This window comes from Pungitius pungitius, chromosome 12, assembly GCF_949316345.1.
Source record: "Pungitius pungitius chromosome 12, fPunPun2.1, whole genome shotgun sequence".
Lineage (NCBI taxonomy): Eukaryota > Metazoa > Chordata > Actinopteri > Perciformes > Gasterosteidae > Pungitius > Pungitius pungitius.
The window spans coordinates 16,857,222-16,870,592 of NC_084911.1; the positions used below are offsets into that span (position 1 = coordinate 16,857,222).

A 13,371-nucleotide genomic window follows, 5' to 3' on the forward strand; every position below is an offset into this window, starting at 1 on the left:
TTCACGACACTGGATGTCCCCCAAACACTACTTTTGTACCCGATTACTTTATTTTTAGAGGTTACTTTTGTCTATATCCTCCACTGTCATTCCACAATCATTTTTAAAAAACACCCAATTGTTTCAAACTTGGCTTTCTTTCAACGTACTCTGAATACGGAAAATACAAATTGAATAAATAAGGTAGAACAGAAAACTACCCTCTGGTTTCCAGCTGTCGCATGGCCAGATATCTGTTCAATGTAGCCAGGAGACTGGAACCAATAACTTTGCTGGTTGAGGACCAGCGGTTTGATTCCCGGCTCCGAGGTCGAGTGGGTGTGAATTGTTAATTAGTCCTGAACCATGAGTGGACCTTACATGGCACGCCCTCCCATTGGTGGATGAATGATGACAACTAGTGTTAAAGTGTTGAGTGATTGGATGACTACAAATCAATTTCCCAATTACCACCTATTATTTATATCAGCACGCTAATACAGCAGGTCTAAGACAGGCCCTGATTTACATGTAGGAAAACTGTACTTATGTAAGAGTACATCAAAAATGGAATGGAAAATATAGAATCATTTTTACAGCTCATGAAGGGGACATAGTAGCTCGTTGGCAGGAGCCATTGTCTCATCCTTGCCAAGGACCCCCAGTGAGTTATTCCAGCCACGAAGACAGCCTCAATGAGTCTGTCAGAGAAGGCTGAGTCATCATGCAGAACCCAATAAAATCAGACCAGCAGCCACACTCAAGGCCGAGCCAACCAGCAGGAGAACCCATTAAACCATGCAGTGAATACAGCCAGAGAGAGAGAGACCCAGATGGTTTGTGCCTTTACGGCTAAGATTTTTGAAAATGTAACATTTTCTAATATTTCCTCACTCCAGATGCAGAGGCCGAGTCTTACACCCGCGACTCCCTGGGGAGAGGAGGGGGAGGGGGAGACGAAGGAGGGGGAGGAAGCTGTCCGGGGACTCCAGAGATGAGGAAGAGACAAGAGGACGCGCTGAGGAGGCTCGCAGCACAGGTAACATCCCCACTTTACGAAATGTAGATAACCGGAGGCACATGGGGTACATAAACTCAGGCACTACCCCCAAGTACTCAACTCCAGTATTTGCATTGTATGCTACTTTGAATGTGGTGTACTAAAATTCCTCCAGTGAAATGATTTCTTCAGGTAAACGTTGTTGATCCACTGAAACTATGTTTGAGCACCAAGCATCAGGTCAGCCCGAGTTTGTTGGAGTCTCAAGCCGTAGGCCTTTGCTGGCTTAGCTTAGCTTTGGAAGCGGTTTGTGTAGGAGGACGACCCGGTGCCCACCAATCCAATTACTATGTTTCCTTCTTTGATGTTGATTTGTCATTCGTCAAAACAAATTAAGACATATTTCATGGGAGCTATCGGCTATGTTCATGCGTGGCTGTTGCTTTCCGTAAAGGTAATACAGTGCGAGGCAAGAAAGCATAATATATAGGACAGCATTCATAGCTTTAGCCTAGTTAACAGAATGCGAGATGCAACCTGCTGGTTATTGTGGATGTTGCACAGTTGCTGTTCTACTGATTTTGGCCAGGAAATCAGCAACAAACGCCAAATGCTCGTTTAAATCCACCAACCATGCACACCCGCCTTCCTGTTTGACCTCGCAGGTCGTCGCGTATCACTTCTGTCAAGCTGATAACTGTCACACCTGCCTGGTGCCCGAGTTCGTCCACAACATGGCGGCGATGCTGAGCGACGCCCCCCAGCTGTCGGCCTATCGGGAGCTGCTGCACTGCACGCCGCAGCTGCAGAGCACGCTCAGCCTGCGCTCCTGCATCCAGGATCCCAGCTCAGCCCTGCACAGAGGAATACTAGACCCCCTGGAGGCGCTCTACAGAGGTACAGTGGAGATGCTCTGCGCTGTGCTTCCCCTCTCTGACATCCACGGGTATAATACTGCTGTGTGGTTTGTTGTTTTTAGAGAGGAAGTTGCACGTGGACGGGGCGGGGCTCATAGTACTGATTGACGGGCTCAACGAGGCAGAGTTCCACCGGCCGGACTACGGCGACGCTCTGACTTCCTTCCTTTCCCGAAATGTCCGTAAATTTCCCCCTTGGCTGAAGGTCATAACCACTGTGAGGACCGGCCAGCAGGTACACGCACCACAGGAAGCACAACACAGGCAACAAATACCTGGGGATTTGGGAAACTATGCATTGAGATGCATGTAGGCTCACCGTTGGTGGGGGTCAATATCACATTCCCTTCCAACAACAAACAAATAATGACAAATCATTTTTCATCCTTTACAAAAAACGTTTAAACTAAAATGGCAAATGAAATAGAGGTTAGCGGCCAATATTAGCAGAGCAAGCTTTGTAAAGTAAAGCATGAGCTAACTAGTGTGAAGTAGAAAAGTAAAGTCTATAGGTTGGAGGTTTCCACTAACAAAGCTTGTGCTATTTTTTGATGCTATGAGGGCTTTCTCCTGCTCTTTAGTGGATTCTGGAGTTTACGCACCAGCAGCCTTATCCAGCGTTACCCCTGGTACTCATTCCTTTTGATAAACATGCCGGTTAAAGGCATTTTTGTCTCTTTTCCCCCATAACATTCAAAGTGAGATTTAAACTATGTTTAAGAGACAGCAGGGATGTAACAGTCTAACACAAACTCATAGAACTAACAAACTTAAACTAAATAAGCTGTCTTGTGTTTTTCCCCCCATCAGGACATTGCTCGTTCTCTTCCTTTTCACTGCATCTCTTTAAACAGGATGGAGGAGAACAGCGCCATAGACCAGGACCTGCAGGTAACACGCGTCATGTCCGTCCTTCTGGCTCTCAACCCATCAGCACATCCATACGCACTTTCCTTTGTGTTTTTGTGTTTCTCAGGGTTACCTGATGCAGCGTATCCACAGCAGCACAGAGATCCAGAGCAACGTGTCGCTGGGCAACGGTCGCCTGGACAACACGGGGCTGGCCAAGCTCATCGGCCACCTGAAGAGCCTGAGTAAGGGCTCCTACCTTTACCTGAAGCTGACCCTGGATCTGATTGAGGGGGGATACCTGGTCCTGAAGAGTTCCAGCTTCAAGGTGAGGAATGAACAGTGGAAATAGTTTAAATGTAAAAGATAAAAGCCATTTAAATTTCTGTTCTCTGAATCATTACCTTTTCGTTGATACATACAATCCCAGTATTGCATTTTGAAGTACAGTGTGTGTGTGTGTGTGTGTGTGTGTGTGTGTGTGTGTGTGTGTGTGTGTGTGTGTGTGTGTGTGTGTGTGTGTGTGTGTGTGTGTGTGTGTGTGTGTGTGTGTGTGTGTGTGTGTGTGTGTGCAGGTGGTCCCTGTGAGCCTAGCAGAGGTCTACCTTCTGCAGCTCAACATGCGGTTTCCCACGCAGTCGTCTTTTCAGCGAGTTCAGCCGCTGCTCAACGTTACGGTGGCGTCCCTGCACCCGCTGACTGACCAGCAGGTACCCGCCGTCTGTCTGTCTGTGTGTGTTTGCATCATATTACAACAACCTTCACTTTGTGCCGTGGTGGTAGTGCTGTTGCCTCACAGCAAGATGGTTTGGGGTTCAACCCCCCCCCCCCCCCCCTTAGCACCTTTTTGGGTCTTTCCTTTCTGTCTCTGGACCCTCACATCGGAAAATTAATGAACGAGGTCAGCCTACACACACTAACACGTAGTTACCAACACGTAGTTACCAAATGATGGTGTTGTATTAGCCATGTGTTTGACATAAATCGTGTAGAAAAAATAATAATAATGGAGCAGCAGTGAATTTAGTAGAATACTTCTGATCTGAAAGCAGTTTTGGTGTCGCTAGCATGAGGGTCTAAACGCTGGAAAGCTAACAACAGCGTCAGACCAATTTGTAGCCTTCACTACAAACTTAAACCCCTTAGCATGTAATCACGCCACACAAAAGTGTGAACTCAACATGAGCCTTTTGGGCATATCATTGAGGTATGAAAACAACAATATTAATACTGCAGATTAAAGAAAGGCCCCATGATATTTCATTTGATGTGTCTGAATCTAGCTGTTTGAGGCTGTGAACGCGGGCGCTCTGACCGGGGGGGCGCTGCACTGGGGGGAGTTTGTGCCCCGCCTGGAGCAGCTCTCCTCCTTCCTGCTGCGGCGGAGCGACGGCAGCAGGATGCTAAACCACGCCTCCTTCAGGGAGTGGCTAATGTGGCGAGAGGACGGTCAGGACGACAGGTTCCTCTGCGACCCCAGGTACCCTGGGAGAGAGTGGGGGCGGGAGAGAGGCGGGGGAAGAGAGAGAGAGAGAGACGTCTTCAGTGACGCTGGTCTGTTTTGTCTCTCCAGGAGTGGTCACACTCTCCTGGCCTTCTGGCTCTGCCGGCAGGAGGGGAAGTTGAACCGCCAGGAGACGCTGGAGCTGGGACATCACATCCTGAAGGCTCACATCTACAAGGTGGACACACACACACACACAAGCTTTCAGTCAGGTTGGATAGAAGTCTATGAGAAAATAGCTCTACTTCTCTATTGACAAATCCCCATAAGTAAACATCTTAAACACGAGTTTATGGTCTCAATCTCAAGTTGCAAGTCTTCTGCAATTCAGCATGATGCTAATTTATTAAATAATCATCCATTTAGAGTGAAATTGAGCTTAAAGAAGGGGATACTTTAGGGAAAGCTTACATTGATTTAACACCATTTAGAAAAAATGTTCTCCCTTTTTTCTTATCCTCCAGGGTCTGAGTAAGAAGCTTGGGGTTTCCTCCTCAGTTCTGCAGGGGCTGTGGCTGTCCTACAGCACGGAGAGCCTGAGCCCTGCACTCTCATCGCTGCGCAACCTTTACACCCCCAACATCAAGGTACCATGACACACACACACACACATACACACACACACACATGCACGCACACTGTAACTTGGCTCCATGCTCGTCCAGGTGAGCAGGTTGCTGATTATGGGCGGGGCTGATGTGGATTTTCGTTGCGATGTCCTCAACAACGCCCCCCTGCTGTGTGTCCACGCTCACCTGGGCCACAGTGATGCCGTGGCGCTGCTGCTGGACCTCGGAGCTCAGGTACAACAACAATATGTATACTTTCAAGGGTTTTGCGATTAGAAGTAGGTGCCCGAGCCGTAACCCAACGCGTGGCTTCTGTGTGTTTTTATTTCCAGGTGGATGCTCAGTCACAGGAGGGCGTGACCGCGCTGGGATTCGCCGCCGCGGCGGGCCATATGGACATTGTTACCATGCTGAGTCAGCACAACGCTAAGGTACCTGTTCACCTTACTGTCGGCTAGATGCTGTGGCTTAGAATTTATGCCACAACGGGAAGGATTTACACTTGAAATGTACAATAAGTACGGCAGCGCCACCCAGTGGTCGAATCAAGAATCACGCCGTCTACGATGTCTCTTTATTTACATACATTGGAGATCATTTGCAGCAGAGCTATAAAGATTCATTTGCTCTTGTATAACCTGTATAGCAGGCGAACATTAAGAATTTCATTGATGCTTATTCTATATATATGAAGTTACTTATTTGGTGCCAACCTGGCGCTTTTTATTTTAATACCAGCATTTCATATTTTGAACATATGGACTTATTTTTATGGAAACCATACCATCTTCTTACAATAACTCCACCTCTCTAACTTTTTCATGGGTGATGCCTCAGCTGATGGAAGTAGCAGGATGGATTCTGACATGTGGGCTAAACTGCAGATCAGAACCAAAGAGTTTCTCAAGACAAATACACAGAATATCCTTCAGTTACCTGATCTCAACCCAACTGAACATGCTTCTCACTTAAGACCCAACTGAAGGCAGAAAGAGACACAAACAAGCAGCAGCTGAAGGGAAAGCCTCACGGCTGTAAATGCTCAAAAGAATAATTTATATTAATTGCAGCACAGTCCAACTTACGGCCCCAGCTATACAAGTAGAATTAACCACATTTAGAATGACAAATGGACTTTATGGCTCCAAAAGCAGGTGTCAAGCAAAGACGAGTTGAAACTTCTTGTGTTGAACGTGAGTTTAAAGAGTGTGACGACAACACATTGTGCAGCAGGTTATTGCAGCCACCCCGCTCCTCCCTATCAGTCCTGTAAGCCTCTGTCCCTCCCCTGTGGCCTGCAGGTGGGCCACGTGGACAGCTCGGGGCGCTGCGTGCTCGTGCACGCCGCCCAGCGGGGGCGCCTCGACGTGCTGCGCTTCCTGCTCAGGCGCGCCGACTGGAGCTGTGCTTCCTGCTGTGGCCAGAGGGCGGCGAGCCGGAGCCAGGCGGTGCAGCAGGCTCTGGTCGCGGCGGCCAGCACGGGCCACGCCGAGGTCAGCCTACAAACACACACCCTGATAACACGTAGTTACCAAATGATGGTGCTGTATTGGCCACGAGTTTGTAACATTTGGCACCGTGCCATGCGTGTGCAGATTGTGTCGTACCTCCTGGACCTTCCGGAGGAAGAAGAGGAAGAGGAGGAGAGACCGGAGATCAACACACCCGACAGTCTGTGGGGAGAGACGGGTACAGCAAATGTCCCTGCTGCATGGATACCATGCCACTAGCCCTCACATCTAGTATTTGGCTACACTGCAGTAGTGCTCTGGACTTGGTTACAGTTCACTGAGTTGTACTATCTGCATACTTAATTATAATTATACCTATGAAGATCGTGTATCATATGTATGTTACGGGGAGACGCCCACCCTACATCAGGCAGAAACTTCCACTTCTGAACATTCTCATTCTCTGTAATGGCCATGAGGGGGCGACTCCTCGTCCTGTAGAGAAGTGCATGAGAAAATGACTCTACTTCTCTCTAGTAAACATTATAAACATCAGTTCATGGTCTCAATCTCTAGTTTCATCTCTTGTTAAACTTTTACAGCGTTAATTTGTACTTTTTGTAATTTGTACCCCTCCCCCGAGTGGGATCAGATCCCTTGCACTACAATTAGTGGACCCCGAAACTGCAACGACCTTGCGGGTGGTTGAATTGGAAACCTGTCTTCACCTGTCTCTGTCCGTCTGTGTCTCTGCTCCAGCTCTGACGGCCGCGGCAGCAAGCGGCAGGCTGGCTATCTGCCGCCTGCTGTTGGATCAGGGGGCTGCCGTGGAGCAGTGCAACAGGCGGGGCACGGCCCCCCTCTTCAGCAGCGTGAGACGTGGCCACCTGCAGGTACAGTGGAACACACGTGCACTCGACAATGAACCCGATGCAGATTCAAACGTTGAGCGTCGGTCTCCGTCTGTGTCTCTCCATCAGGTGGTGGAGCTGCTACTGAGTCGAGGGGTGGAGGTGAACATGGTCGACCAGCAGGGTCGAACGGCCCTGATGACAGCAGCCTCGGAGGGACACATGAACACAGCCCAGCTGCTGCTGGATCACGGTACTGGCTATCAGATCGACAATGGGGGCGGGTGCTATATGCAAATAGGAGGGACCACATGCGTGCATGGAGGGCATCCTTCATCTGGAGAGTTGCCATCCAATACACAGATGAGATCAACATCTCTCTCTCTGTGACCAGGAGCCTCTCTCGAACAGACCGACAGGGAAGGCCTAACGCCGCTGAGCTGGGCGTGTCTGAAAGGCCAGCTCCCATTGGTCAAAGAACTGGTGGAGCGAGGTGCGGCCACAACCCACGTCGACCGCAGCGGGCGGACACCTCTGGATCTGGCTGCTTTCCGCGGGGACCCAGAAGTGGTGTGTACAGCACATGTGGTCCTATTTAGCAGATTACACATCTTCCTAATATTAGTGTGTATGGATAACACTGCCAATTTTATTTTAGAGGGTCACAACCCTTTTTGCATGAACACACGTGCTAAACGTCACCTTTCTTTTGGTCTCATCCCACGTCAGGTGCAGCACCTGGTGGATCACGGCGCGTCGGTGGAGCATGTGGATTCCAGCGGGATGCGCCCCCTGGACCGGGCGGTCGGCTGCAGAAACACTTCGGCAGTCATCGCTCTGCTCAAAAAGGGAGCCAAGATAGGTAGAAACGTGACTCGCTGTTCCCACGTTTTGGTTTGGTTTGTTCCGGAAATGTTTGATGACATAAATAGAGACGCATAGGTAAATGATGAATGGACCCACCCCCTAACTAACAGACTTATGAGTAGGCTTAAAAATCTCCCTTGCGGAGTGTTGGGAAGGATGTCACTCAGACGACAGACAGCGTGCTGCCTCGCAGAGATACGTGTGAACCGATAGTCGAGATGATTCATGCTTGTCCAGATAATCTCAGGAACTCTTGGTCTTCTTTGTGCAGAACAAAGTAGTAAGAATAACAGCATTCATAAATGTCCTATTTAATGATTTTTCCACCAGTCTGGAGTAAGATCTTTATAACACAGATGTAACAAAATGTGTGTGTGTGTGCGTGTGTGTGTGTGTGTGTGTGCAGGACCTGCGACGTGGGCCATGGCAACCTCTAAACCAGACATCCTAATGGTTCTGCTCAGTAAACTGATCCAAGAGGGAGACCGCCTCTACAAGGTAAGCCACGGTAGGACAAGCGAGCAAACACTTTGTCCCATTTGCCAGATCATCTGAAGTATCCTGTGCGTTTTCAGCAAGGCGACGTGGAGGAAGCGGCTCACTCGTACCAGTCGGCTCTCCAGAAGTTCCCCGGGGACGAGCTGAAGACCTCCAGACAGCTGAGGGTGTGCGTGCTGCTCAACCTGTCTCGCTGCCACCGCAAGATGAACGTGAGCCTCTTTCCACCCCGACCTCTGTGACAAACAACTTGTAGCTCATGATCTAAAAATGAGCCGACCTCCTGACACTTTGGCCATTCTCTTCCATCGTCTTGCAGGATTTTGGCCTCGCTGAGGATTTTGCCACCAAGGCGCTCGAGCTGAAAGCCAAATCCTACGAAGCCTTTTATGCCCGAGCCCGTGCCAAACGTGGACGCAGGTAACCATGGCGACGGCCCAACCCTAACAAAATCATTAATGGCTCCCTTTAAAAGAATGATGCATGTGTTGTATTATCCAGCTGACGGGCCTGGACGATGTCAGTCATGCTACACATTACCTTGCAATTGCCCGAATTAAGTCTTGAACTTGCAGTCCTTCAAATAGCTTAAATATATTGTTGTATTATATTGTATAGAAGTCTACAAGAAAAGTTTGTTATTTGAGTAAACATTGTAAGCAGACCCAAAGCAGGGTATACGTTAGGGTGGGGCTAACTTATGATTGACAAGGCGCTACCACTGCCAGAGGCGTGTCCACAGGGTGTTTCTAGGTCACTCGTTTGCATAAAATGCTCACCACCTCGCTCGCTTGATGTAACGACATTATGGCCGTTGAGGTTTCAATGTTTTTGAATAATGTGTAACCACAACAGCTTGTAACCGAAATGAAGGAAAACGCAAACAAGAGGGGGCGAGAGTCCTGAAGTTAACTGGTCCAAAACTACTAAAAGTTTAGTTGTTTCTAAAAAGCCAGCGTACAGTTCACCAGCTTCCGGCACTTCAGTGTTCCTATTGGACGAGGGAACAGAGAAGAACCACACAATCAAGGTCTGTTTGGTCCTCTTCTGAAATCTGATTTTTCTCAACTCTTGTCCTCTCTCTCACCAGACAGTTCCATGCAGCCCTGGAGGACCTGATTGAGGCCAGCCGCCTGTGCCCCTCCAACCGAGAGATCAAGCGCCTTCTGTCCCGGGTCAAGGAAGAGTGTCGGCAGGTTGTGCACCAACCAGACTCTTCCCCTCCCTCGTCGAATCCCGCGTATCAACAAAATGCGTCCATGTCCGTCAACGAGGCCAAGGGCAGAGACACCGGGTGTCTGGAGGCGCAAGACAGGGCGGGGCTTACAGAGGAGGAGGAGGAAGATGATGAGGAGGAGGAGGAGAGTCAGAGGGAAGGAGATCCTCATCCTCACCCCTCTTCGTTGCATCCTCCACCTGTGGTTCAAAGTGTCGACGCCCACTGCTACCCCAGCGGGCCGCCCCCTTCCTCCCTCTCTCCCACTCACCTGTACCGTCACCTCCCGAGCCCCGCACACTCCCCCTCCTCTTCTCCGGGTCACCCCGCCCCTCCTCCTCCTCAGTCCACCTCCTACCACCATTTCATCCCCCCACAGCGGCCCAGCCAAATGTCAGAGAGTATGCCCGCGTTGTCAGGGAATGGAAGCCTGCAGTACCACTCACATGCCGCCTCTGTCCAACACCACCCAGACCAGATCCAGGGGGCGCAGCAGCAACACCACCACCACCGGTCCAATCAGAGATCCTTCCAAAACCCCGTTCAAGGTCAGTGGCTCCAAGCGGCCAAAGTGCAGGTAGTCCGATGCAGTCAGCCCAGTTCCGCTTCCCATTCCAGCACGGCTTTGGGAAGTTCTGCTTACTCCCAGTTTGGCCATTTGCCACAAGAGCTGGCCAAGCTCGGGGAAATCCTGTGCCCGAGCCACTTGGATGTCAGGCCCAGCTTGCAGGTCCAGGCTGGTCTGATCTCTGGATCGTATCCTCTGGACGATGTAGACGTTGACTTTGATGGCCAGGAAAGACTTGCATCCGCCTACGGGAGAGAAGGAGGAGGGGAGCGGGCTGGGATGAGTCGATTCGGTCCGGCCCGTCACTTAAGTCGCAACCAGTCCAAGGCAGCCTACTACCCGATGGCAGTGACTGAGGCACCAATGGGACCTCCTGATAGCCTCCCACCATCCCACGATTACCAATACCACCATCAGGGTGCACTGCAACGCCACCTCAGTGCCCACCCAACCTCTTCCCCCGCTGTTCCCCCAAGGCCTCTTGTCCACTCCCAGAGTATCAGTGTCCGTTTCTCCACCAGCAGCGGCAGCCTGGCTGGCGGGCAGCCACCCAATCACGGACCAAGCTTCAGGACGTCCGCCTCCGCCCAGCACATGACGGCCCCTTCACACCTGGCATACGCGGGAGGCGTTACCGGCTACCACGACGACCTCTTTCTGATGTCCTCTCCCCAGTCCGAAACATTCATGGCCGGGGGCGGGACTTATCCCGGGGAGGCGGGCCGGTCCGCGAGGAACACTCCTTTTATGGGCGTCAGCGACAGAACCGCGAGGGGCCACCAGCAGTATCAACAACAAGCTCCCTCCAGCTCCTGCCTCAGCCCTTCTCGGTCGTGGGCCGTGTCCTCGGTGGATACGGTCGTCACCTCGCCCAGCAAAAGCCCCGGCAGCCAGGGAGGCTTCGGCCCAGCCCAACCGTCCTCCATTGCCTACCACAACCGCAGCAACAACAACGCCCACAACGACAACCAGCCGGAGTACTATCCCCAGGGCGAAGGTTCGGTGAAGGTCGCTAGTCAGAATCCCTCCTACCTGGATGTGAAGCTGGCCAGAACGCTGCCAGTGATCCACAGTGACAGAAAGACGGGACCGACCTCTCCGGTGAAACCAAAAAGACCCTTCGTAGAGTCCAATGTGTAGAGGCAGGTTCAAATGTTTAGTAAGGACAAGGGAAGAGGGGTTAAAGAAGAAATGAGTGCCCTTATGTGTTCCAGTAGGCACCGGAGCTATTGGATCATCAAGGCTGCAGGAAATGAACGAGTTGGTACCACATGCAGTTCTTGCATGTACACGCCGAGGGGGGAAAAAAAGATTAAATCCTGTGTACATTTTCACAGAGTGGCAGACGTAATGACTCTGTGTTGTAAAGAAGAGGCAGAGGTTTAACGTACACGTTTGAGAAGGAACATATCGTTTTTTTTACAAGTCAGGTCAGTTAACGAGCCAGAGGCCGAGGGAAAAGCCATTACAAAGGGAGTAAGGGAAGGACGAGAGGACTCCTGCCGTTACATTGCACAATGACGGAAGAGGAGGATTTGGGGGGAAATCAGGAGTCAACTGAAAAAAGTCAAATCATTCAGCACAAAAATAGAAATCCTTTCCTTGCTGAGCCCCAAATGATGCTGTCCTTGAATAAGCACTGGCTTGCTGTATATAAAACAAAAACTAAGTGGTATTTATCTTTATTAAGTTATATCTGTATAAATCTGTATGAATATTGTTTCTCTTACTGTATATTCCTTTTGGATTTATTTAGAGGGTCTTTCACATAAAACGTATGTAAATCTTCTTCTCAAAGAGATAATAAAAGCAAAGTCAGTTCAGCTTTGCTCTGTTTTGGTTTACATTTTTTCAAATAAAAATCCTGAAGAGAGAAATCATCAAAAAATGTTTGTGCCAGGTTGAGTTATTTTGTTTTTCTCTTTGAAGACGTTTTGTATAACTCCTCCATCTCCCCCCCAAACTGTGATTGTCCCATCAAAATGGCCATTTCTAGGTGGTAGTTATACTGGCGATTAGGTTGGAAGTTGGTGTATTTGTCTTCTGAAAAGCATGTGTAAAGAAAGGATTTAGCTACATCCCAGACCAAAAGGAGCATTTCCTTAACTACTGTTAACTTTTCCTGCCTGTCCGTCACTGACCGTAGTTGGAGATTGCAGAGGAGACTCGTTATATGCTCCAGGGCCCAAGTATTCAGTATATTCAGTGCCACGTTCATTTTACTCAAATGACTGATTACTTTTAGGAAAGTACCACATGGGTTTCAGGATCACTGACAGTACAGCTGCTTTACATTAACAAGGGGAATGACTGAGTGTAAAGAGAAAAGATTTGCTATGGCGATCTCATAGAGAAAAATAATTACTACTCCAGTGTTGATAGGTAGCCTATATTTAGAAGCCTCGATGTAACCCCTTAGAGATAGAAGGGTGAGAAGCTCGGAGTAGAGCCGCTGCTCCTTTGCGTTGAAAGGAGCCAGTTGAGGTGGTTTGGGCATCTGGTAAAGCAGTGTTTCTCAACTGGTGGGTCCCGACCCACTAGTGGGTCGCGGACCCGTTTGTAGTGGGTCGCGGGCCATTGCATGGAGAAAAAAAAAGTTTAAAAAAAAAAATTCATCCAGGGATTTTATTTTGAAGGGACTTTCTCTAACCCCCCCCCCCCCCCCCAAATTAATATAATATCTCAAAGAACCACATACAGGTGAAACTCAAAAAATTTGAATATCGTGCAAAAGTTCATTTTTTTCAGTAATTCAACATAAAAGGTGAAACTAATATATTATTTAGACTCATTACAAGCAAAGTAAGACATTTCAAGCTTTTATTTGATATAATTTTGGATGATTATTATTATACAGATTATGAAAACCTCAAATTCAAAATCTCAGCAAATGTTTGGCAGTGTGGGCAGGTGCCACGTCCTGCTGGAAAATGAAGTCAGCGTCTCCATAAAGCTCGTCTGCTGAAGGAAGCATGAAGTGCTCTAAAATGTCCTGGTAGCCGGTTAAGTTGAATTACCGAAATAAATGAACATTTGCACGATATTCTAATTTTTGAGGTTTCACCTGTAATATCCCAAAGAACCATATAAAAACACGTAGAA

The 13,371-nt window shown here is 49.1% G+C and overlaps 1 protein-coding gene across 3 annotated transcripts in view; it reads left to right on the forward strand.

Moving 5' to 3' along the window:
• Positions 1-12,097, forward strand: part of LOC119220241 (protein TANC2-like) — a 36,998-nt gene extending 24,901 nt beyond the window's left edge. For all 3 annotated transcript variants that reach the window (XM_037476087.2, XM_037476089.2, XM_037476086.2), the window contains 21 exons: positions 879-1,018; positions 1,645-1,876; positions 1,959-2,131; positions 2,707-2,787; positions 2,873-3,073; positions 3,321-3,455; positions 4,029-4,225; positions 4,319-4,427; positions 4,714-4,836; positions 4,915-5,052; positions 5,151-5,249; positions 6,120-6,311; positions 6,414-6,507; positions 7,029-7,162; positions 7,250-7,373; positions 7,515-7,690; positions 7,850-7,982; positions 8,394-8,485; positions 8,563-8,697; positions 8,805-8,905; positions 9,576-12,097. In XM_037476087.2, the coding sequence (XP_037331984.2) occupies positions 879-1,018; positions 1,645-1,876; positions 1,959-2,131; positions 2,707-2,787; positions 2,873-3,073; positions 3,321-3,455; positions 4,029-4,225; positions 4,319-4,427; positions 4,714-4,836; positions 4,915-5,052; positions 5,151-5,249; positions 6,120-6,311; positions 6,414-6,507; positions 7,029-7,162; positions 7,250-7,373; positions 7,515-7,690; positions 7,850-7,982; positions 8,394-8,485; positions 8,563-8,697; positions 8,805-8,905; positions 9,576-11,409 (4,643 nt within the window). In that variant the 3' untranslated portion in view covers positions 11,410-12,097. The remainder of the gene's footprint in view (positions 1-878; positions 1,019-1,644; positions 1,877-1,958; positions 2,132-2,706; positions 2,788-2,872; positions 3,074-3,320; positions 3,456-4,028; positions 4,226-4,318; positions 4,428-4,713; positions 4,837-4,914; positions 5,053-5,150; positions 5,250-6,119; positions 6,312-6,413; positions 6,508-7,028; positions 7,163-7,249; positions 7,374-7,514; positions 7,691-7,849; positions 7,983-8,393; positions 8,486-8,562; positions 8,698-8,804; positions 8,906-9,575) is intronic.
• The last annotated feature ends 1,274 nt before the right edge of the window (positions 12,098-13,371 follow it).